The following is a 25,831-nucleotide window of genomic DNA, read 5'->3' on the forward strand; positions in this document are numbered from 1 at the left end:
TGGATTTATTTATTTCTCTTTTTATCAGTTATGTCCTACAGTTTTTGCAGCTATGTTAGTTTCATTTACACTTAGCACTGCTGTGTCTTTTTGGAGTATCTACTCTGGTAATTTTTTTTTTTTTTCTCTCTTAAGTCTACTTTATCTGAGGTTAATGTAAGCATTCCTGCTTTTTTTTAAAACATTGAGATTAAATTCACACACATTAACTCATACACAGCATTTACCATTTAGCCATTTTAAAGTGTGCAACTCAGAAGTTTTTATTATATTCATAAAGTTGTGCAGCCATCACCACTGTCTAGTTCTAGAACATATTTTATCACCTAAAAAGAAACCCCATATCCTTTTAGCAGTAACTCCCCATTTCCACTTAACTCCAACCCCTGGCAACTACTGATTTTTGTATCCTTATGGATTTACCTATTCTCAGTATTTCCTATGAGTGGAATCATACGATATGTGACCTTTTCCATCTGACTTATTTCACTTAGCGTTATGTTTTCAAGGGTCATCCATATCGTGGCATGTATCAGTACTTCATTTCTTTTTATAGCTGAATAATACTCTGTAATGTACTACATTTTGTTTGTCTGTTCATCAGTTGGTAGACATTTGAGTTGTTTCCACTTTTTGACTATTAAGAACAATGCTGTTATGGGAACGTCCTTGTGCAAGCTTTTGTGTGGACATATGTTTTCAGTTCTCTTGTGTATTTACCTAGGATTGGAATTGCTGGATCATATGTTATCTCATTGTTTAACTTTTTGAGGAATTACCAAATTGTTTTCCATAGCAGCTGCACCACTTTACATTCCCACCATCATCGTAGGAGTGTCAATATTTCTCCACATCCTTGCCAATACTTCTTATTGTCTCTCTTTTTTAAATAGCCATCTAACTGTGTGAAGTGGTGTCTCACTATGTTCTGCTTTCTTTTGAGTAATATTTGTATGATCTACCTTTTTCTATTCTTTTACTTTCAACTTGCTTACCTCATCTTCGAAGTGAGTTTTTTGTAGATAGCATATGGTTGGATCATATTTAATCCAGTCTGCAATCTTGTCTTTTAATTGCTAGATTTAGATCATTTACATTTAATGTAGCTATTGGTTGGTTAGGCCTTAAGTCTGCCATTTTAGTTTTTAGGTTTTGCTTTCTGTTTGGTCACTCTGTTTTTAGTGTCTTTATTTTTCTGCCTTTCGGTTACTTGAACATTATTTAGAATTCCATTTCGATTTATGTGTAGTTATTTTGAGTGTATCTTGTTGTGAAACTTTTTTTAGTGGTTGTTTTGGGTTTACATTTCATATATCTAACTTATTATAGTCTACTGGTATCATCATTTTTCTAGTTCAACTGATGTGTAGAAAGCATACTTATCTTTGTTTCTTAACCCTCTCCTGTTTATAATATAGTTGTCTTAAATATTGAGAACCACATCAGGTATGAATTTTGCTTCAACATGAAACATACTTTAGAAAACTCAATAAAAGAATAAAAGTCTATTATGTATATCCTATTTTTGCTTATTGTATTCTTTCTTTTTTCCTAATATTCCACAGTTCCTTATTTTAATTCTTTTTGTTTGGAGAACTTACTTTATTCTTTTAGGGAAGGTCTACTAGTTACAAATTTTCTTAGTTTCCCTTCATTTGATAATGTCTGGTTTTCCCCTTCAATCCTGAAGGATATTTTCAGCAGTTGAAAAATGTTGTGCCACTTCCTACTAGACTTTATGGTTTCAAATTTAAAAGATCTGCTGTCATTTGAATTGTTTTTCCTCTGTGAGTAAGGTGTCATTTCTCCTCTACTCCTTTAAGATTTTTTCTCTGTCTTTAGTTTTTAGAAGTTTATCTATGATGTGTTTTGATTTCTTTGATTAATCTGGGGTTAGCTCAACTTCTGAATTTTCAGGTTTATATCTTTTGCCGAATTCAAGAAGTTTTTTGCAGTTATTTCTTCATGTACTTTTTTCAGCCCCACCTTTCTCCTTTCCTTCTGGGACTCTGATGACGTGAATGTTAGATCTTTTGTTACGGTCCTACCGGTACTTGAGATTCTGTTTTTTTTTTTTTTTTTTTTCTTTCTTTCTATTTTCTGTATAGTTCAGATTGGATAATTTCTATTGTGCTGTCTTCCAGTTTACTGATTCTTTTTTTATCTTCTCTGTTCAGATGTTGAACCCATTCATTGAGTTCTTATTTCTGTTATTGCATTTTCCCAATTCTAAAATTTCTATTTGAATCCTTTTTTGTCATCATTCCTGCCTGCCTGCCTGCCTTCCTTCCTTCCTTTGCTAAATTATTATTTTCATTTGTTTCAGGCATGCTTATAATTGCTCGTAGAAACACTTTTATGATGGCGTTTTAAAAGTCTTTGTCAAGTAGTTCTAACATCTCTGTCATCTCAGTGGCATATATTAAGTGTCTTTTTCATTCACTTTGGGATCTTGGTTTTTGGTATGACAATTGATTTTCGACTGGAACCTGAAAATTTGGATATTGTTTCCTGAGACTCTAGATCTTATTTAAACTGTCTGTTTTGTATTGCTTCATCTGATAATGCTCCAACTGTGGAAGGGGACATGTTCCCTTGCTACTGCCTGGTGGAGGTAGAAGTCCAGGTTTTCCATTTGGCTTCCATTGGTATCTAAGGGTGGTGGTGGGGGGGCCCTGTAACTTCTGGCCCAAGGTGGGAATTCTAGCTCTCATTTAGACCTCCAGTGGTAACTCCCTGGCTTGGAGTGGTTGGATTACCAGGCCTCATTACTGCTCACCATGAGGTCTCTACTGACACCACGGTGGTGATGGTAGGGTGGCTCATTATTGCTGAAGGTTGGTGAAGATCCTGACTCTCTACTAGGCCTTCTTTGACACTACTCTGGAAGGTTAAGGGGTGCCTTCTTAATGCTGGGTTGGGTTGGGTTGGGTTGGAAGTCCAGGTTCCCTATTAAGCCTTCTTTTACACTACCCAAGTTAGGGCACTGGGTTTCCTTGTTAGAACATGTTGAAAGTAGAAGTCTAGTTGACCTTCACTAATGTTGGTGGGAGTTGGGACCACAGTTTTTTCTGTGGCATTTGCCTGGAGTAGAGCAGTTATTGTCTAAGAGTTTTTTGTCTTGCTGTTGGGATGCTTTTTATTCAGGTCCTTTGGCTAGGGAGAATAGGCTTTTGTTAGGACTTTTTATGTCTGTACCTGTTGCCCTTTCTGGGTTGCTGGCTTCTTCAGCTTCAAGTCTGGAATATGTGAGGCAAAAACAAAGCCTATGCACGTTACCACCGTGTCTTTCTTTGGCTCCTGAGGTCCCTAACTGGTCTGCCTTCTTCTTTCCACCTTTCAGAGTCTTCTTATTTTTGTTTTGTATATAACATTGGGGTTTCAGTTGTACTTAGCATGAGCAATAGGGAAAAATCTACCCTGACTTTCTGGAAGTGGAACTTGTTTATTTCTGTAATGAACAAAGAAAAAGTGTCTTTAAAAATCTTAATTACGTTTCTTTTTTGGTTAGAATAAGGGTGAATGTGACCTTGAGTTGATGCTGTTATTTCTTAGCTTAACCATACCTAAGCTACCTGATAGGATATTTTACTCTGAATTTGGCAGTAGTAATGTTTGTCCTGTAGGGATGTGACCTGCACTGATTCGTGCATAATTTAGAGCTCAATTTATGTATAGATTGGATTATCATTTCTGTTTTTTCTCTCCTTGTACATTTAAAAAAATATATTTCTTAGACTCCTGAGATCTTCTACCATTTAATTTGTATAGTATTTGGGTTATTTATTGGAAAGCTTAGTGTTATTTGTAAATTTATATATTAACCATATTTATCTTCTTTCCTTTCACTTATAAGTTTGGATATATATGCCAGAAATAGGGGGATTTTGTTGTTGCCTTCGGAGTCTACCTACGATTGTTATAGAGTATAATTTGTTTGTAGTCTTTAATGTGAAACCTTATTATATGATGGTATTAAAGCTTCCAGACTTATTAGTAAGTCAATATTTAGATTATATATGAAGTTTTATAAAATTTCCAATTTCTACATTAATGCCAATTTCTATATAATTTCTATTATTTTTCCATGTGTAGTTTTCATAGTTGTAACCATATTGCATGTACCATCTGATGTTCTATTGTTGTTTGATTTAACATTTCTTATAGATACATTTTGTATACTTTTACATAAACATCAAGTAACATAGGTTTTTATTAATAATGAGATATTGATATTTTATAATGCACTTAACCATTCTCCTCTTCTGACATTTAAAGTATTTTCTGATTTTTGCTGCTAATTAATATTGCTGTAAAGCATTTTTCCTTCTTTTTAGTTATTTCTTTGAGATGAATTCCCAGGACTGAGTTACTTGGTTATGGATTATAAACTTAAAAAAAATAATGTATAGATGTATTGTTCTCTCACATCATTCCATGAATATTCATTGCAACTGGTAATGAAGGAAAATGGTTATTTTAATAAAACCTCAATAACTTTGAATGTTGTTTGTTGCTTAAATTTCCAGTTTTCCTTTAGCTCACTTTTGTTTAGTTATAGCAAAATTGATCTTTTGTCATACATCTTTTTATTATTTGTATCTCCTCTTAGGTGAATTTTCTTTTGTATTCTTTACCATTTACTGATTCATGGATTTATTTATTCATTCAACTAGATTGTGGATTTCATGAGAGAAGAGCTTGAATTGGTCTTGTTTACCCCTATAACCCTAGACTGTGCTTGGTATATAGTAGTGTATAGTAAAAACATAATGAATCAGTGAGTGAATGAATGAGACATGGGAGTCAAAATTTAGTGTATGCATAAGGAACCATTAGTAGATGATCATCCTTAGGTGATGCAGACAAAAACTTGCATCCTCAAGCCAGGGTGATTGCCCTTCTCAGTGAGAGACAGTCCAGAGTTGTATGTGGTAGGCCTTTGATTTTGTCCTTGGAGGTCAGTGATTGAAGTAGCAAGAATGAATCTTGGTTGCATGCAGTCACAGTTCTTATAATAAAAGAATGCTTGTCAAGAGTCAAGGTTTCATAGTGGTTAGATTTTACTTTGTGGTAGAATTGAGAATGCCTTAGGGCGGAATTAAACTAAGGAAAGAAGAATGATCTTGTCCTATGCAGAGGGAGTGAATGTTATATTTATTTTTATTCTGGTGTGCCCTTTACCAACTCCCTCTACACACACACACACACACACACACACACACACACACACACACACACACACACACACTTGAGTTTCCTTAATTTAAAAGATAGTTTTGCCCTTACTGTGATGTCTTTTTTACTTTGCTAGCTAATCATTTAGCATCCTTATTCACATTTAAATTTTTTATTAAAAAATCTTTGACACAGTTTCCCTCTTATATTTACAATAAGCTTTTAAAAATAGTTTCTAGTCTTCCTGTGTGATATTTTTAAATGATCTCATTTCATTTTTGCCCTCATGCCTACATGGTTTGTTTTTTTCTTAATTTAATGCCCAAGAGTGATGGCTTCCTCTCCCCTTTACTCACTTTGACTGTCAGAATATGGAGTTTAATATGACTTTTACATAGTAGCCCTTCTTTAGATATTTCCACCAGTGGTTATTAATGAGAATTTTTTTTTTTTAATTTATTTATTTTTGGCTGCGTTGGGTCTTTGTTGCTGTGCACGAGCTTTCTCTAGTTGCGGTGAGACGGGGCTACTCTTCGTTCCGGTGCACAGGCTTCTCACTGTGGCGGCTTCTCTTGTTGCGGAGCATGGGCTCTAGGCATGTGGGCTTCACTAGTTGTGGCTCGCAGGCTCTAGAGCGCAGGCTCAGTAGTTGTGGCGCACGGGCTTAGTTGCTTCGTGGCATGTGGGATCTTCCTGGACCGGGGCTTGAACCAGTGTTCCCTGCATTGGCAGGCGGATTCTTAATATTAATGAGAATTTATTTTTATGTATTTCCTTCTCATATGTGTTATGAAATACCTAATCCAAGAAGCAGGTATTTTTTTTTTTTAAGCATTTTACTCTATTATCCTAAGTGTTATTTTCTTTTTAAGTTCATGTATGGGTACAATACTGAATGATCATAACTAGTAATTGGGTGTTATTTATTATTTCAACTAAGAACTTTTATGTATAGAAAAACCCAATCTAATAATGCATGACTTTATTATTTGTATCATAAAGTAGTAATTAATTATTCGTTATCAGACATTATAGCTCTAGAGGCTAGGGGGAGATATAAAAGGTTTCAAAAGTTATTCTTGCAGTATCAATTTATAAATAAAATTTAATTATATATAAATTAATTTTTCTCATCTTTCACTAAAGTCATTAACTGACTTTACCTAGTCCATATTTTTTCTATCATAGGTACAGAAACATAATGACTGCTTCATTTAATTACTGTAATTTTTCTTTGCCTTTAACAAAATACTGATGGTATGTGACAATATTGCTCCCTTGAAAGGCCACTTTTCCTTTCCGTATCCCATTATACAGTCTTTAATCTCCTACACTGCAGCTGATCATTGGTTTTTAAAGCTTAAAGAAATCTTAGTTGTAATCAAATACTACCACTCTTTTTTGTTTTCTTCAGATGAGGAAACTGAGCCACAGAGATTTTGAATCTAAGATTACACAGTTATTTGGTGGCAGAGTTTATACTAGAATAAAAGTGTAGTGATTAGTGTATCATTTAGTAAACTGCCTTATTACTCCTTAATGTATATAAACTGAACTTCCCCGATAAGCTTGTGTTGTTTGTAGTAATAGTAACAGTGAGAATATACTAGCTAACATTTAGTGAATACTTACATGCCAGATGCTCTGGTAACCACCATCCACTTATCATTTCGGGGCTTAGGATTATTCTGTAAGGTAGCTGGTGAATTATACCCACTTTACAGTTATGGAAACAAAGTAGTTAAACTAGTACATTTTGGGATTTATAATGTGTTTAATGTCTCTGCATAACCTGCAGTGTTTAACCTCAAAAAATACTTGTTACTTCCTCATCTATCATGGATGAAATCCTAGGGAGAAAAAATTCAATTACGAGGTATGTTTACTTAAGAAACGTATAGCATAGTGTGATGTGACTTCTGTGCCTGGTAGCATGGTATGCTAATTAACCTGAAATCCTTTCCTTTACGAACACCCATGCTGGATAATGTATAACACATATAATGCTAAGTGAACTGCTGAACCTGCAAGAAAAAAAAAAAAAAAAAAGTTCCCAAACAAGGAGGAAACGAAAAACCAGAGTAGGAAGCAGGTATTCATGCTTTGACTGTCCTAATGGGCTGTGGCAACCTCAGTTACCAGTGGGTTTGGCTTTTAATCACCAGAACGGGGTGGGGACAAGAAAGGAGGAATTGGGACGTGATTTCCATTTCCCTAAGCTCATAACTTCTAAGGACTAGTGGAAAGATGGACTGTTTTAAAACTCTGCCCCACTCTCGTTTTAACAAAGAAGCTTCTTTGTTTTGGCCTTGATGGGGAAGATGGAGGGTGCTTTCCCTGAGAATTTGTAACCACAGTCCTGTCAGCACTCAGATTTTAATTTCTTCATGGTTTAGGAACCATCAAACCAATAAGTTAACTTAAAATGTGATCCTGGGTGGACTGGTTACATCTCTGGGTATCTAATAGTAAACACAAATATTTGCTTTGGCAAATACCCTTAATTCTGGCAGTGTGTTTAAAAAAGAAAGCCTTTTGAAATGTAAGCCCAGAATCCCAAGTTACTAACGACTTGAAAATAATCCCCCAAGAGCACAGACCTCCAATGGCCAATATAGACTCCTAGAATTTCAGTAATATAATAACTGGAAAAAGAGTATAAAATTACTAAGTTTAAAATTATTAAAGAAGTAAAAGATGGAGTTGAAAATAGGAGGGAGGCATAGATATTGTTAATAAGGACTAGAGAATTAAAAAAATGGAAGGTCAGAAGTCACTGAATGAATGATGTAGATTAGACATAGCTACAGACACTAGTTGTGAACTTAAAGGTGGATATAAAGAAATTATCCAGAATGCAGCACTGAAAATAGAGATGAAAATGTGAAATACTAGTCAATAGATCTGGTCACTAGAATGAGAGGATTCTGTATAGGTCTAATAAGACTCTCAGAAAGAGAAACTAGGAGAGAGGCACTATTTAGAGACTTCTTTTTTACCGCACAAAATTGATGCAAGATGTGAATCTTCAGATTTAAGAATCATAAATCCCGAACAGGAAAAATAAACCTAAATTTCTAAGTAGATACGTTGTGGTGAAACCCCAGTGTGCTAAAGACAAACATAAATCTTTAAAAGCAGCCTAAGGGAAAAGAAATTAATGATATGATCTGCCAACATTAATGTTAGTTTTTTAGTTTCCACACTTGGTAGTGAAGACGTCAAGGATAAAGAAAATTCTTTGTTCTTGAACATCTGTTATAATTGAGGTACTTTGGTAAGCTATCTGGAATTCTCTTCTTTTAAGCCCATGAAGTCTAAATGAGTTACTGAAGTCTTCTTGTTAGACTGTGTCCAGAAGTTGTAAGTTCTTCAGTATTCTAACCAGGCTCTGCCCCCTTCCACATGAAAAGATTTATTTTTCTAGTTCCTTATAGCCAGAAATGTCTAAATTCCCTCACCTGTAATCGCAGCACAAAGTTAAGTAATCTTGAAGAAGAGCAGGTTAATTCTTATTGACACTGCAAGTTAGTTTTCGAGGAATGTACGTGGCTAGTATGACAGTGACATGTAGGATCGAGATTCTGATTCATGGAATTTTAGAGTTAGAAGCAGACTTTATTTTGTTAATATTTACATTAAGAGTTATGTCATAAACTAGGTGGCAGAATATATTGTTTTAAGTTAGGGCACCTTTTTCATCATTCTGTCAGTATGAAGCTGAGTCTTTACTTGCCAAATGTTTATTTGCCATTGTTGATGTTAAAAAAAAGACTGAGAGAACCAGATTTGTACATACTTAGTAAATGCCTGTTGACTCTCTTTTTGCTGGAAACTACAGCAGAATGGACAGGGATTGCGGTGAGGGTGGGACAATGAAAAGTAAGCCCTTGCTATAGAAGACTTTGTGTTTTGTTCCTTGTGAATATGTTCCTTGTGATAGTTCAATTCTATCACCTAATTATCACTGTGAGCTATACTTTTGAGATTACTTTTTGTTTTCTGTCATTTAATTGGTTATAGTTCAATGGTTATATTTTATATTCTGTTCAAAATATTAAGTGATTTTTACCCAAATATTTTGGTTTAGCCCTAGGCTGTCACTTCATCTGCTTTTCCATGTTAAAAACAATAAAATCATTATCATCAACAACAATAACAAAACAACCACTACCTTTTAAAGTTTGCTGTCTCCTGTTTGCATGTCTTATCACAGGAGGTCATTTGCAGTCTTTGTCACCTATTGAGCCTCGGAACTAACCAGCTTTCTTGGTCCACCTGTATGTTCTTGCCTGCCCAGCCGCTCTTGTGAAGACTTCCACCTTCTTCTCATGTGATAAATCTTCCTCTCCTTTTGCTTTCTCCTTTTATTCTTCCCCTGAAATGATAATGCTTCGTTTTTACTACAATATCAACCATTTAGAAGCTCTTTGCTATTGCTATTTTGTATAACGTTCCCTAATAACTCTACTCCTTCAACGCGTATTTTAAAGGAATTTACCTCTTCCCTCTACGGAAACCTTTACTATTGGTTCACTATCCTATGATTTTATTATTTTTGTGTATCTAGAATGCGTCCTGGCTGCTTGAATGTCCTGAATGACCTTTTGTTTTATTTTATTAAATTATAGTTTTGTAAAGCTTGTAACAAAAAGAGCAGTTCTGTGGGCCCTTATAATCTTCACTGGTTTTTTAAGGGCAGTCATTTTTGGCTCATTCTTAGATATTTACCTCTAAATTTCTAAATAAAATGCTTATATTGAAATTTTCTTATTTTTCATGTTTAGATATTGTAAACATACTTTCTACTACAACAACCTTAATGCCCTAAAACAACATAAGTTCATTTTATTACAGTTCTGTAGTTTAAAGTCTAAAATGAGTCTCACTAAAATCAAGGTGTCAGCAGGGCTGTGTTCCTCTTGAAGCCTCTAGGAGAGAATCCGTTTCCTCGCTTTTTCCACCTTCTGTAGGCCACCAGCATTCCTTGGTCTGTGGCCCTCATCCCTCATCTTCAAAGCCAGAAGATTTCTGTGGTAGAGCTTCTGTCATGACATGTCTTTCTCTGACTCTCTTCTTCTGCCTTCCTCTTTCATTTTTAAGAACCCTGATGATTATATTGGTTCTACCTGGGTAGTATGGGATAATCTTCGCATTTCAAATTAGCTTATTAGCAACCTTAATTCTGTTTGCGCCTTAATATTCCTTTGCCATGTTAAGAACATATTCCCAGGTTCTGGGATTAGGATATGGGCATCTTGAGTGAGGGCGGGATGGCATTATTTCGCCTACTAAGAGGATTTAGCTTTTATGGCCAATACTCGCTGTCTGTATCTCTGTTCTTCTTTTCTCCTAAGTCATCTAATTATATCACAGCTTTTGCTTAAGTATATATTCAGTATTAATATATTATGACCATGTATGTATGAATTATAGTATACTACCTTTAAATGTTTTTTCTTATGCAGCTTTTATCCTTGGAGTTAATAACTGCCTTTTTTTGTTTCATTAGTGTTCCATGTACTTAATATGAATTCCCCTAAATTCTTAGAGAAGCATGTCTTCTCTCAGTATGTTCAGATGCATGAGATAATTAGTTTTAATTTTTAAAGTACTTTATACCTTATTTATTTATTTATTTAGGCAGTGCCGGGTCTTAGTTGCAGCATGCGGGATCTTTAGTTGCGGCATGTGGACTCTTAGTTGCAGCACGCATGTGGGATCTAGTTCCCCGAGTAGGGATCGAACCCAGGCCTCTGCCCTGGGAGCGCGGAGTCTTACCCACTGGACCACCAGGGAAGTCCCTAGTTTTAATTTTTGTAGTCATTATTCTTTTAGTGTACTTTCCTCCTGTTTCCATCTCTGTTTCCTTCTGAACCTGCTACAGATGTCTTGAAGTTTCCTTTTATCATTGTCCTGGAAATTCCCTTTTCTCTTATATTGGATCCCCTGTTTCTTGGATCACATATATTATTCTTTCCTGATTTATTCCTCTTTTTGGTAGAGCACAGTTCTGTAGCTGTCTTTCTAGCAAAGGAAGTAAACTTCTTTCAGATATGGCATGTTTGAGTGAATCTTTATTCTGCCTTCATATGTGAAGGTAGTTTGGGTGTATATGTAGATTTGTAGGTTGGGAATGATTTTTCTACAGACTTTAAAAAGCATTGCTTTGTTGTCTTCTTGTTTCCAGTGTTGCTGTTGAGAAGTTTGATGCCATTCTAATTGTATGTTGTATGTTTATGTATTAACATTTTTCTGTTTTTATGCATCTGTTTCTTTTCTATCTCAGAAACTTTTAGGAGCTTCTCTCTTTACCCCTGATATTTGTTTTTTCATTTGTTGCACTGGATACGTGGTGCAACCTGTTAATTTGAAACTCATGTACTTCATTTGGGGAGACCTTGTTGAATTATTTCTTTGATTATTTTCTCCGTTTTGTTTTAATAGTTCTTCCTAGAACTTTTGGTTTTCAGATATTTGATTGTTTATGCTGATCCTTTCATTTATTGGTCATTTGGCCCATTTTCAGTCTCTCTGGATTTTTTGTTTTAATTTATGTGGTAGATTTCCTCACCTTTATTTTCTTATTATATTAATTTAAGGAGAATTAACATCATGTTTTTAATTTCTAATGGCTATTTTTTGTTCTTTGAAAAGTTCAGCTAAACATGCTGTTCTTGTTCTAGTGTCTTCTGTACTCCCTCCAAGGATAGCAGCAGCAGCAGCAGCAGTAGTAGTAGTAGTAGTAGTAGTAGTAAGTATAATACAATAATATAATTATTATTACCTAAGTTTTCTGTTCCCAGCATTGTCTTTTTACCCCAAGTTCCTTTTCTGTGTTTGTTGTTTATCTCTCCTTTTCATGTTAGTGATTTATACCTAGTTTCTGATGAGCCCTCATATTGTAGAATAAAATACTAAATAACTAATTGGGAACTTGTGTGTGAGGTTGGAGCTTATTGAATGGCTGGTGTTATTGTAGGGGAATTGCACACTTACTCATTTTTGTTGTTGTTGTTTGGGGATAATCAGTTATCAGTATCTCTGGTTCCTTTTTCTTGGACTGGCCAGTTTTCAAAGATAGAAAACCTTCCATTTCTTTCCTGCAGGTTGTAACTCTGGCATTCAGTGTCCTTAGAGAGTAAAAGAAAAGGAGATTTCATTATTTAGTACATCTATTTTATATAGATTTTTAGACAATCTCCCATTTTTAGCATGCAACCTTTTCCTTGGTATTATTCCTTAGTTCAGAGTCCTTCTGGTTCAGCCTCTCCAGCGTGAACCCTTCAGTCTTTTGCCAGGATGAGTGTGGGGTAGTTGTGTGGCTTCAGCAATTAAAACAAAGGATGTGTGGTTATTAGATAGACTTTCAGTCACTGCTCATCTTTTTAGCCTTATCTGCATTCCTGCCCTCTGAACTGCCTGGCTTCTTTAATTCTTATCTTTCCAGGGCTTATTGCAGATCAACTTACTTCTTAGTTTAATAACCCACGGGCACTTTTCTCTAAGTCATCTTGTTGTTACTTGTTCATCAGCATCCATCTTCTGAAATTTTGATGACAGTTCTTGCCTCTTTGAGAGTTGCACATATAGTGCTTATCTTTTCATTTTCATTTCTTTGTTGGTTTAGGCCCGTAAAAATTAAGGAGGAAACAGAGGTAAACTTACATATGGCTTGACTCCTTAATCTTTTACTTCCACACAGATATACAGGTCATTCTCATTATTTCATCTTCTGATTTATAGATGATAATTATAAGAGTGATCGTAAGTTGATTACTGAACACGGGGGGGTTAACGTGTCTGTGAGGCCAGGAGAATTATGTTGGGCAAGAAAGGCGGTGTATAAAGAATCTGAGCTAAGGGTGCACCACAGGACTAAGAATGTGTGTTCAGAGTTAATATTTTTCAGAAAAATACTCTAAGGAGAAAAAGTAACAGTGCATTATTTTATATTAAATTGTATTACAAAAATTCACTATTATTTTTAGATTATTCCATTGAAAGCGTATACCATGTAAAGTTGTATTTCAATTGCAGTGCCTTAGGGAGTCCCTCTTCCCTTCCTCTAGTAGAATATGACAGCAATATTTGAGTAAATCCACATGAGAGTGCTTTGTAATGCTTTGTAAAGTCATTATTTCAAATGTAAGGTATTGTCACTGTCTTTGTGATTTTCCTATTGACTCATGTCAACTGACTGTACATCTTATCAAAATTTTGCACCTCTTCCCTAAATTAAGTTCTGTATAAAGTTCAGCAGATTTCTCAGAGTTAAATACCTTGAACAATAACTGCAGTATTTTGGCCTCCACATGGAACAATAATAGTATCTTGCCTTAAGCCACATAACTACTAGATATGTAATGCTACCTATATCTGAAGGCTTGCTTTTTCAGTTTCAGAGCTTTTGGTCTTTTTGTTTCACCATATTGCATTCCTAACAGGAGATTTCCTTTCACAGTTTCAGGAAGCTGCATTCATGTAGACAGAAAAAAGTGTGAATGGTGCCCTGAGTTGTGCAATGCCAAGACTCTGCTCCTTTCTACCTCCCTAGTGCTTATGTTTGGGGTGTTTTACAAATTTTGGTTTATGGTAGAGTGGAAAGAAACCAAGTTTATTTTTAAATTATTTTTTATTAATACTTTTTCTTCTTTAGAGTAATTTTAGGTTCACAGCAAAACTGAGAGGAAGGTATGAGGTTTTCCATATACTTTCTGCCTCCTTCTTGGTCTGCACAGCCTCTCCCAGTATCGACATCCCCTACCAGAGTGGCACAATTGTTAACGATTGATGGACCTACATTGACACATCATAATCACCCAAAGTCCATAATTTACATTACTGAGGTTATTTTTTACTAGCAGTTTTTCTCCATTGTTGAAGTCTATCAAAAGATGACTATAATTATCTTTTTAAAAATCTGAGCTTGAACCATTAAAAACAAATTGCTTTTTGAAAAAGTTTTCTTAAGGAGAAAGTATGCAGGATGTTTTAGTTACTAAAACAAGTTTAAACATATCTGAGAGGGACTTCCCTGGCAGTCTAGTGGCTAAGACTCCTCACTCCCAATGCAGGGGGCCCGAGTTTGATCCCTAGTCAGGGAACTAGATCCTGCATGCCACAACTAAGACCCAACGCAGCCAAGTAAACAAATAAATAAATATTTTTAAAAAAATCTGAGAAATGTAATGATCATAAAAAGTGAAATAATTTCTTGATAGTATTAGTCTAAACTAAGATGCTTTATATTTGTATAAGTGATTCTTATCAGAAGAGGTTTCCAGCAACTTCTTCTGATAAGAGTCTTATATACGGCATGCATTAGATATTAACAAAGACGTATCATTTGAGATTCAAGGTAGAGTCCTAAACTTGGTGTAAACTGTAAAAGAAGCAGCTTATAAAATAATTTTTTAAAAAGCCATTTTTGTCTATTCATATTTTTTTATTTTTGCATCTACCAGAATTAATTCAATCTTTTGGTTCTTAACACCATCAGTAACCCTTGAGAGAATCTTTGATTAGCTCTTGTCTGCTCATCACTATCTATATTCTTTAAGTTTTTTCAAAAAATTGGCATAGAATGAGAGTCTGACTCTGGGGGCTTGAGAGTTAGAGGAGGGTATTATTCCATTTTGTATCCCTCTCATTACTTAACATAATGATTGGAGCAGTGTAAATTATCCACTGATTATAACTTCTGCATCCACAGTAGATGTTAAATATGCAGGGTAGCTCAGCTTCTTTTCTTATGAAGAGAAAAGTGAACCACGTCTGCCCACTTTCTGACTCGAGCCTGGGCAAAATCCTTATTTCTCTAAACCTTGGTTTTCCTGAATGTAAAGTGGAATAGTAATAGCTACCTTTTTTTTTTTCTTTTGAGATGAATAAAAATAACAAACTGGGCATAGTGCATGGCACTTAGTCATTGAGTGTTAGGTGCTATAACTAGTAGTACTGCTACTACTGTTATTACTACTACTGCTATGTTTATTTCGTATTGTTGGCATCATTTAACTTTCTGAAATACTGCTTCTTAAGTTTTTTGAGTCATAGATTTTGAGAATTTGATAAAAACTGATAAAATCATAGAAAAATGTCTAAATACACAGCATTTAGACTCCTGCTTTGAGGATAATAGGTACCACTGCAAATGGAAATAACACAGGTGGTGAATATTGGGGAAGAGCAACCAATTGATACATGTTTATATAACAGTCAAATAGGAATTAGTAAATTTATAGGTCCTTCTGAAGTAAAGATTACTATGTGAGAAGGTATTTCTCAAGATGATGTCCTTTAACCACTGGCAAACCATGTAGTGTGTTAGTTAAACTGCAGGTTCCTGGGCCACATCTCAGGAAGACTCTTGGAGGACTATGGGGCTTCTTGAATGCACCAGAGTTTGAGATCAAAGATTTTAGAGTAATGTTTAATATATCTGTCATAAAAGGTTCATGATTTTCTTAATTATTCATACTTAGTTCTCCTTAAAGGAGTTTCAAATATGAAGGATAATATATATTTGATTGGAATGTGGAATGGGGAAAAGAAGGCCACTCTTCATGAATATAGGTGAAATGAGTGGTGAAGTTTTCTGTGATAGGATCAAATTGTGTTAAACACCTCAGCTGTTTCTCTGTGCTGTAGGACTGAGCAAAAATTACTTAATTCCTCTAAGCCATTTTAGCCCAGTTTGTAAAAATGAGGATAACAATAACATCTTTATCACAGCCCTGTTGTGAGGATTGAATGAGATGTGTGTATAACACATAGTAAGTCCTCCAGTAAATGTTAGTTGATTAGAGTTCATCATCATTATCATTATTTTAGTGGTTTGCAATAATGTTAGTGTAATGTTCTTAAGGTTTCTCTGCCTTTTTAATTCTCACCTACCCTTCAGGGCTAAAATGAGTCTCTCCTTTTTGAATTAAGTTTTCCCTACCATTTATGTCATGGTAATTGTTCCCTTCTGTGCTTTTATGTTCTTCAGCAAGTAGCATATAGTAGAGATGTTAATATCCACTTTTTTTGTTAATTGATGTAGAATCCCTTTGGTTTCTTTTAGCTACACAAGGGATGTCAATTTTGCTTATAAGCTATTGTATTTTAACTTAGGAGCTGTTCTGAGCTATCTTGTTTCTCTCTCTTCACCCCACCTGACCAAGATATTTTGAGGAGGCTGTTTACTCAGGAAGTTTCGTGCTTAAATTACATGTCTCTGCCTAAATGAAACTCAATTTATAAGTTAAATTTGTATCAAATTGAAAATCTTACTCTATATTCTAAAACCAAATATGATTTTTTAGTCTCCTGATTTTTAAACAAATATTTGTTTCAAATTTGCATAGGTATAGTTATGTGAGTTCAGCCCATTTATTTTAAAATTGCATCTTTTTAACTCCTAAACACTAAACTGTGAAGCCTAACACAAATACTGTAAGAACATCTGAGGTAGATAATTAAAGTGTAATTAAGTCTAAATGCCTTGGTGAAGGAGTATAAAAATTATTTAAATTCAATCGGCTAGTACATTTGCAGTTTTCTTTTATTAGGTGTGAAATCTAAGAATCCCCTGCCAACTCTTGAGGGCTCAATCCAGAATGTTGAATTGAAGTACTGCAGCACATCATTGGTCAAATGTGCCTCTGGGACCATGGGATCAATAAAAATTTGTGCCAAAGCCCCAGGTATGTGCAGCTGGACCGTGTAAAACTTTATTGCCTGTGTAGGAGAATTGGCCGTGCGTTTTACAAGGAGCGTTACTGAAACAAGAATTTACTCATTGTTCCTATGAATCAGAGGTTTTAAATTTTTTTATTTTTACTTGAAAAAAGTTGTTAATTGTGCCAGGATGATACTTCTTGACATTAATAGGTTAATTTTTATTTAAGGAAAAAAATCTTTGCATAGTTTTAAGAATGGTTATGAGGGAGGAAAAATTAAAGGAAAGTTTATTCTTACACTTTTGGGGGGGAATAGGAGGTATAGATGTATATGACACTTAAAAATTAAATTAAGATGTTGTTAGTATAATGAAATTAAACAGAAAACCCAGCTGTTTTTCAACTGAATGTTGTAATTGATTCCGCCTTCCTTCCAATATTTTATTTCATAATATTTTCTTTAAACTGTTTGTTATTTAACTTTTTCCAGTGTGGATTAAATGTCTAGATAAGATTAAATAGGTACAGATTCCATTGAATATTTAGAATACAGTGTGTTCATGTTGTTTTATTTTATAAGCTTTTCTGAACATGTTCTACATTCATTAGCTAAATATTAAAACAACCTTTTAAGAGTTAAAAGTGCTTTTAATTTTATCAGTCATACTTTTTAGAGTATAACTAAATGTTCTGCTAGAATTACCAAGTATAAACTGAAATTTTATATTATGATGTTAGTATACTTTAAGATCAAACATCTTCAGGGTACTCCTATGTTTTATTTGATAAGAGTTTCTTTTTCGTAAATATTTCTGTTCAGGTGAGAGTGGAAAAGAGAAGTTAATTCCATTGCTTCAGGGTCCTTCTGACACTAAAGACCTTCATAGCAGCAAGTGGCTCAATGAGAGTAGAAAGCCAGAATCTCTCTTAGCTCCAGATTTAATAGCCTTCACAGTCCTAGTTCCACAGTATATGGACTACTGCCACAGTTCCGGTAAGTACATCATTATTCATTTATTTGCATTTTCCTTTCCAGCAAGACTTTTAAAATTGGACTTTTTTTCTTTCCTTCTCTCCTTTCCTTAACTTCCTCCCTCCCTCCTTCCCTCCCTCCCTCCCTCCCTCCATTTCTTTCTTCCTCTCTTTTTCATTTGTGTCCATTGGGATACACTCTGCAGTTACGCTCTTTGAAAATTCAAATGAAGTATTTTGTATCATTTTTGATAAATGACGTGTTTACAAACAATAATGATTTTATTCTATTTTATTGAGATAACTCAGTTGTATGTATAACAGTTAATCTCAGATTCAACTACTACTACTACTAAACCCAACTGAGTTTTAAAATATATCATGTAATACATAGAAAGGAGTAAAAGAAATTTAAAACATTGCAAAGAGAAAATATTTTTCTTGGGATAGTAGCACTTTGTGACCCATAGTTTGCCATGTTAAAGTTAGGTGTTTGGGCCTCCTGTGCTTGTACAAAAAGGAAAAGATATTGATGTTGTAATAAAGGAAAAAACTCAGAAGTCAAGCTCTTATTTCTTAGAGTTAAATTTTTTTCTAGAAGCACTTTGCCTAGAATCTGTTTCATTTTATTCACACCATAATAACAGATCCACACCTCTCATGTTGAGAGGAGATACTGGAACTATCAATGAAGACTGGGGATAAAAAGGTATAGTAAGTAGAGCCTGATGTCAGCCATGAGTTCAGTTAGTCAGTATGTAGTTGGTAAAGCCAAGACAATGATGCTAGAAATAATAATAGCTGCCTAAGAGTAGAGCTCAATTAACATTATATGACAAGAACTGTAGCTTGTAGAAAATATGTTAAGCATGACTGCACTAAGTTCAAAGTAGAAACCATGAAAAGATTTGTAATTAACTAACTACACAGAGACTATATGGAGGTGACTATTCGAAGCAGTGCACATATGCAGGGATGCAAAACCATTTGAAAGCAGAATTTGTTATAGTAGCATTTGCAGCTGAATGGCATCCACACTAGAAACTAGAAATTAGTGTTTGAAAGGTGAGTCTGAGAACCCCTGAGTCAGCTTGCCTTTAAAGACAATACTCCTCAAAAAGACATTTTCAACTTGATGAGGATGGGTGTGGTTTCCTAAGGAAAAAATTGTGAGGATGAGGCCAATACCCAAGTAAGACTGTGCCTATGGGTAGAAGATTTTACCAGTCCTTTAAAGTAGGGTTTGGTAAACATTTTACTAAAGGCCAGATAACTAACCTTTTAGGCTTTGTGGGCCATATGGGCTCTGTCTCAGCTGTTCAGTTCTGCTATTAGAACACACAAAAATAGTCATACCCAATATGTAAATGAATGAGTGTGACTGTGTTCCAGTAAAACTTTATTCACAAAGCAGGAGGTGGGCGAGATTTAGCCTATGTGGTTTGCCTACCCCAGTTTTAGGGAGAAGGGATTGGTGGTTAAATAAACATCATGCTTTTTGATTTTCCCCCCTAACTTATTTATTTTCTTTCTCTTTTTTTGTTTTTGACTGAGTCGGGTCATAGTTGTGGCATGTGGGCTTCTCTCTAGTTGGCGGCGCGGGGGGCTTCTTCTAGTTGTGGTGTGCTGGCTCCAGGGCACATGGGCTCTCTCACTCGTTGAGGCGCGCGAGCTCAGCTGGTGTGGTGCTTGGGCTTACTTGCCCCGTAGCATGTGGGATCTTAGTTCCTTGACCAGGTATCGAACCTGACTCACCTGCATTGGAAGGCGGATTCTTTACCACTGGACCACCAGGGAAGTCCCAACATCATGCTTTTTTTAATGCCTATTTAATTATATTCTTTAAATATGCTGTTTGAGAAACTCCGTTATATAATTTTCCAAATAGTAGTTTTCAGTAGGTTTTGTTTTCAAATCATAAGATCATTAAAATGTTATTAGAATGACCAGACCATCTGGTTAGAATTTTGATACCTAAGAAGGGACTAAGCTTATTAGAATCTACTGCATATTCTTAAATTGGACAGGGATTCTTCATTTTTTGTTTTGTCATATACACAATTAGAATGAACTGAGTCAAGCATGTTTAAATAATAATCTGATCTTTCTCATAACAATATTCGTTTTATTCTTTGTAATTTAAATGTATATCTAGGGTCTCAAATATATATTTTCATTTTGAACCTTTATAGTATGGGTCTAAAAGTAAACTACTATAAAAAATTATACCTATGATATTTCTAGGAAAAAGTTTTTTTCTTACTGTTAAGGAAATTCACCTAATCTTCAACTTTAGTGTTACATTTATTGATATGCTTATGGATTTGCATGTAAAATTTTAATGTGATCATGCATTTGGTGCTTTGAAAATATTCCTTTGGGTGTGTTTTAATCCTAAAATGTAATGTGTTTTTACTTAAACTACATTCACATACTTTATTTAGGGTATTTTTAAATTTAAATTTTCCATCCATCTTGGGAATTGCCACCCACATTCATGGCTTAGGTATTTATGATATGGTTATGAGAGAGCGCATAAGTATTATTTTTCAAAGCCAGTTTTAAAGTAATATTGACTAATCTTATGTTCCTGTAATAAGATTTAAAATTGGAGGTGTGTGTGTGTCTGTGTGTCTATATATGACTGATGGTATGAACAAATTATAAATAAATTTTAAATGAAGAAATAATTTATTAACAATCCTTTAAGTTTTTACTGAAATATCACGCTTTCAGCAAGTTGTTTCCTGGTCACTGTATATAAAAGATTTTTTCTCTCTTGTTTGCATATATGTGCATACACACACATACACACACACACACACACACACACGAGACACATGTTATTTACCCACTATTCTAAAGTTTTTCTTAGTACTTATCACACTCTGCCATACTATATATGTTACTGATTTGTTGGGTTTTATTTTTCCCTGCTATTAGAATTTAATGCTTCATTATGGCTGGAATTTTTGTCTTTTTTGGTCACTGCTGTGTTCCTAGTGTCTAGAACAATATCCCACATATAGTAGGATGTCAACAAATATTTAGTGAATGTACGAGCAAGTAAGTGATGATTACATTTGCTTTTCTTTGGTTTTTGAGGCTGGAGCACCTAAGGGAAATGGCATAGAACATGAGTCTTTATTGATGTTTGCTTTAAAAAAAAAAAAAAGATGCTGGGTAGTTGAACTCTTCTAGATGAACAATGAAAGGAAAGCACAATTAATCCCTGCTGTCTCTTTTAGAGACAGACCATCCAGATGAGGTTTTTAATGAGCTTTTCCCATTTGTTTATAGAACTTGAATGAGAGGTTTTGGAATGTGGAGTAGTAAGTGATTGGCTAACTGATTTGAGGCAAATTGCGTATTTTAGAGGAGTTTGGTGATCATTATAATTGGCTTCTGATTATCATGGCATGATATGTGGAAGACAACTGCCTTTGTGCATATGCTCCCAAATTGAAGGGGGATATTAAAAGTGGGGACCAGAAAATGTTGCGGATATTATATTAGGAAGTGAGTTTTGAGAGAAGCTCAATTAGGATAAAGAGGCAGAGTTTTCTGACTCTGACTTCAGAATGTGAGGGAATGGACAGCTTTATTAATGAGAATTAAGTATTAATTGACTGAAAGAAATATTAGCAGTATTAGTAAAACTTGTTATAAAAACAGTATTTTACAATTTAAAAATCACTTTCATATAAATTGTTTTATTTGTTTATAAAACAAGACTGTTCAGCACAGCAAATGTTATTTTGTCTTACAGAGGAGGAAATAGAGGCTCAGAACAAGTCAGGCTTTGAACTTGAATCTGGGGCTTCTAACTATATAACATTTTCCCACTGTCTTAGGCTATTTATCATTTTGTCTTTTATTCTTAGGATCCATATTGCTAAACACTGTACCACCCAGCCTTGCATATTCTTAACTTTGAGGATCTCTTTCTTTACTTCGTATTAAGCACTGTCAAAAGAGCCACACTTCCATGATGTCACAGCGTTGTTTTGTCTTTGAAGTCTTAGCAACTCCCTTTGCACATTTCCCTCCTCCCCCTTGATCACTTTCTCTGCTTGACTGGCTCTGATTACAGTGAAGGAGCTGAAGGCTCCTATGGGAGTCCAGTGTGCCAGCCCACATTCTGCATTCATGGTTACTATTCACAGGAACCGTTTAGTGACACTTCTGTTTCTTATGTTCGTATAGATAAATAGAGAAACTAGGTACTTCTTTGGCTCCTTCAGAGGTAGAAGCACTTGGTGACTATAATTGATGTATGTAAAATATTTTAAAATAGGTTCTAAACATTTTTCTTCCCTTCTCTTTTAAATATAAACTTTAGCTCTTTTTCATATGCTATATTTTGCCTATGATTTATAGCAGGTTCTGCTTGTTAAAAAGTTCTTTGTATTTGTTAACCCTGTTATTAATGTATAAATAAACTTTAGGGTGTCTGCTATTTACGAATATAAAATGATCACAAAATACTATCAACTTAGAACAAAGGAACTTACAGGCCATCCATTTCAATTTCTAAGTCAGTGTTAGGAGTCCTTTTGATATGCCCCCCTCTTTCTATGTGTTTCAGATCTCTTGGCCTTCTTTCAGTTTCTCAGTTGTGATTATGCTTTTGCATATGCCTTTTTTTTTTTCTGTCTGGGATTCTTAAAACTATCCTTACCCCTTCACCTTATACCTGTTGACTTCAGCTTAGTGTTGAGATCTTAGCTCAACTACTATATCTTCAAGAAAGCCCTGATGCTGCCTTTCCCCTACCCCCCACCACCCAATTTGATTAAGTATCTCTGTTACATTCATTTTCATAGTTCACTCTACGTTTCTTTCATAGCACTTAATGACAGTATATATTTATGTAGTTGTGTGATTTGAATGCTGTCTGTCTTCACCATTTGACAGTGAGTTCTGTGAGGACAGAGTTTGTCACTGGTTGCTTATCATTTTATCTCTAGCGCCTAAAATTTCCTGACACATATGGAACGCTTGAGAAATCATTTGTTGAATGAGTGAATAAATGGACATTTATGACAGATAGTGAAGGATATGAATGTATTTGACAGATAAATAGTAAGTCCTTAATACATGTTAACCGTCTTCCCTCTTCTCTCCCTGTGTTTCTTCCTCCTCTTCCTTCCCCTTATATATGTATCTACCATTGGAGAGAATATCTAACAGTATCTTTCTTTGTTAGGTCCAATTACTATTAGGTCCTCTGTTGAACTGTAACTTCCATTTCTTAGTCTCATAAGTGACATGAAATAATATATCAGCCCTAAATATACCTGACAAAACTTATTATCTTATGTTTCATTGGCATTTTTGTATGACTGTACCTTTTCTGTTGAAACCTTAGTCTTTCTTGGCCTTCAGGTATTAAAAGATAACATCTGATGTCTTTTGCGTTTTTGTATATCTTGTGAATGGAGACACCAACTGCTCTTTATTCTAGACTATCTTTTAAAGGATATTTGTATAGTGAACAGTATTTGGGAGATAGATCTAGTGTCCCTCTGGAGCCAATGGAAGGCATGCTTACTGCCCATTATAAAAGATTTGGTTCCTCAACTCAGGGTTCATTTCTTCTTTTTTTTTAAATTGAAGTATAATTGATTTACAATGTTGGGTTAGTTTCAGGTGCAGGATTCATTTCTTATAGTGCATTCCACTGCGTGTGCAGGCATCCATCTGGATATGTCTTTGTGGAACTTGGGGACAAAGGGAACTGATACAGATACATATGTTGATACTCATGCTGCTTGCTGTGCCATGAGTAATAAAGTCCTTTGTCTGACTCAGGAGTCTCCTGTCTTCTACATCAGCGGTCCCCAACCTTTTTAGCACCAGGGACCGGTTTCATGGAAGACAGTTTTTCCAGTGCGGGGCGGGCGATGGTTTTGGGATGATTCAACCGCATTACATTTATTGTGCACTTTATTTCTGTTATTATTACATTGTAATATATAATGAAATAATTATACAACTCACCATAGTGCAGAATCAGTGGGAACCCTGAGCTTGTTTTCACTTGCCACTCACTGATAGGGTTTTGATATGAGTCTGCAAGCAATTGATTTATTATGGTCTCTGTGCAGTCAAACCTCTCTGCTAATGATAATCTGTATTTGCAGTCACTCCCGAGCGCTAGCATCACCGCCTCAGCTCCACCTCAGATCATCAGGCATTAGATTCTCACAAGCAGCGCTCAACCTAGATTCCTCACATGCGCAGTTCACAGTAAGGTTTGCACTCCTATGAGAATCTAATGCCACCGCTGATCTGACAGGAGGTGGAACTCAGGCAGTACTGTGAACGATGGGGAGCGGCTGTAAATACAGATGAAGCTTTGCTGGCTCACCTGCCGCTCACCTCCTGCTGTGTGGCTCGGTTCCTAACATGCCACGGACCGGTACCAGTCCATGGCCCAGGGGTTGGGGACCCTTGTTCTACATCATTCATTATAGGGTAAAAGCTTAGGATCACAATCCTTGACACTACAACAATGTAGTTTCTTGGTTCTCCTTGCTGAACCATATTCATTTCCCCCCTCAAGTACATTTCTTTCCTTTGTGCCTTAAATATAGGTTGTTCCTGATATTATGTCACCAGCCCTCTTCTATTTGGATGATTTCATCAACACCGTGTGTGTGTGTGTGTGTGTGTGTGTGTGTGTGTGTGTGTGTGTGTGTGTGTGTGTTTAGCAACCAACCATCTGAGTATATCTCTTTGTCCATTTATTTTCTTTTGAGATCCAAACTCCAAATTTTAGCCACCTCTTGACCATTGCCCTGTGGATGTTTTACTGTGGCCTAACATGTTTAAAACGAAACTCAGTGTAATCTCCCCCACCCCATTTTATACTCCATCATTCAATTTCAGTTAATGGCACTACTTGCCTCTTAATGCTGCAAATTCTAGCACTAGCTTAATTGCTCCTTCTTTCTCCCCTGCATGTGGTAGATGTTCCACAAAAGCTTTTTTTTTTTTGGAAAAAACCTGAATAGTCCAGGCTAAACATAATAAATTTATTTTAGTTGCTTCCCGTATGATTTGCCTTCAGAGTCGTTGCCGTACTTCCACTACATGTTTGAAAATGTCTCTTTTAAAATTTAACACGAGGGCTTCCCTGGTGGCGCAGTGGTTAAGAATCTGCCTAACAATGCACGGGACACGGGTTCGAGCCCTGGTCCCGGAAGATCCCACATGCCGCAGAGCAACTAAGCCTGTGTGCCACAACTACTGAGCCTGTGCTCTAGAGCCGGCGAGCTACAACTACTGAGTCTGTGTGCCACAACTACTGAAGCCCCCGTGCCTAGCGCCCGTTGCTCTGCAACAAGAGAAGCCACCACAATGAGAAGCCTGCGCACCGCATTGAAGAGTAGCTAGCCCCTGCTCACTGCAATTAGAGAAAGCCTGCGCACAGCAACGAAGACCCGAGGCAGCCAAAAATAAATAAATAATAAATTAAAAAATAAATAAAATTTAACACAATCCTCCATATAGCACAAAGTAGAGAGTGTATTTCTCAGGTATATATAATGAACTTCTATTTAGTTACTATTTGTCTTAGCTTATGTGCTACTGGAAATTAAAGTTCTTTTTCACATAAACTACTGTTAAGATAGTTTTCTGTATTTTATAATCTAAATAAATGTATGAATTTACATGAAGAATGTCACACTTCTATGAAATTTCATCTAATTGATTTTGGTTCACCATTATTAAAGATGATAATCTCTTAAAGTATCTGGCTGTAGTCACTTGTGTAAGTAAGATGATCATGCTGTATTTGTTTTTGACATATAAAACTCAAAACAACTATTTCTTCCTAACACTAGAAAAATAGAATTAAATGATTATGAGGATATTTAAAAATAATTTAAAACAACTATTCTTCTTAAAATGTTATTTAAATATAATACAGTTTAAGCTGATCTTTCTATTCCCTGGTATAATCAGTTGCAGAAATAAATATAAGGTTTTAACTTTACTGGATT

General features: G+C 35.3%; 1 protein-coding gene and 1 long non-coding RNA gene across 17 annotated transcripts in view; one reads left to right on the top strand and one right to left on the bottom strand.

Moving 5' to 3' along the window:
- Positions 1 to 25,831, top strand: part of VPS13B (vacuolar protein sorting 13 homolog B) — a 763,196-nt gene that overhangs the window by 210,680 nt on the left and 526,685 nt on the right. For all 16 annotated transcript variants that reach the window (XR_014255333.1, XM_082432674.1, XM_082432665.1 and 13 more), the window contains 2 exons: positions 16,737 to 16,871; positions 17,668 to 17,841. Coding sequence is in view for 15 of the 16 variants with exons in the window: in XM_082432674.1 (XP_082288800.1) it covers positions 16,737 to 16,871; positions 17,668 to 17,841 (309 nt within the window). In the remaining variant the exon portion in view is untranslated. The remainder of the gene's footprint in view (positions 1 to 16,736; positions 16,872 to 17,667; positions 17,842 to 25,831) is intronic.
- Positions 4,573 to 16,726, bottom strand: LOC309646451. Its single transcript, XR_014255373.1, has 2 exons — positions 5,232 to 16,726; positions 4,573 to 5,193 (listed from the first exon to the last, which is right to left on the bottom strand). It is a non-coding gene; the product is annotated as an uncharacterized lncRNA (long non-coding RNA).

This window comes from Balaenoptera physalus (assembly GCF_965194825.1).
Source record: "Balaenoptera physalus genome assembly, chromosome: 17".
Classification (NCBI taxonomy): Eukaryota; Metazoa; Chordata; class Mammalia; order Artiodactyla; family Balaenopteridae; genus Balaenoptera; species Balaenoptera physalus.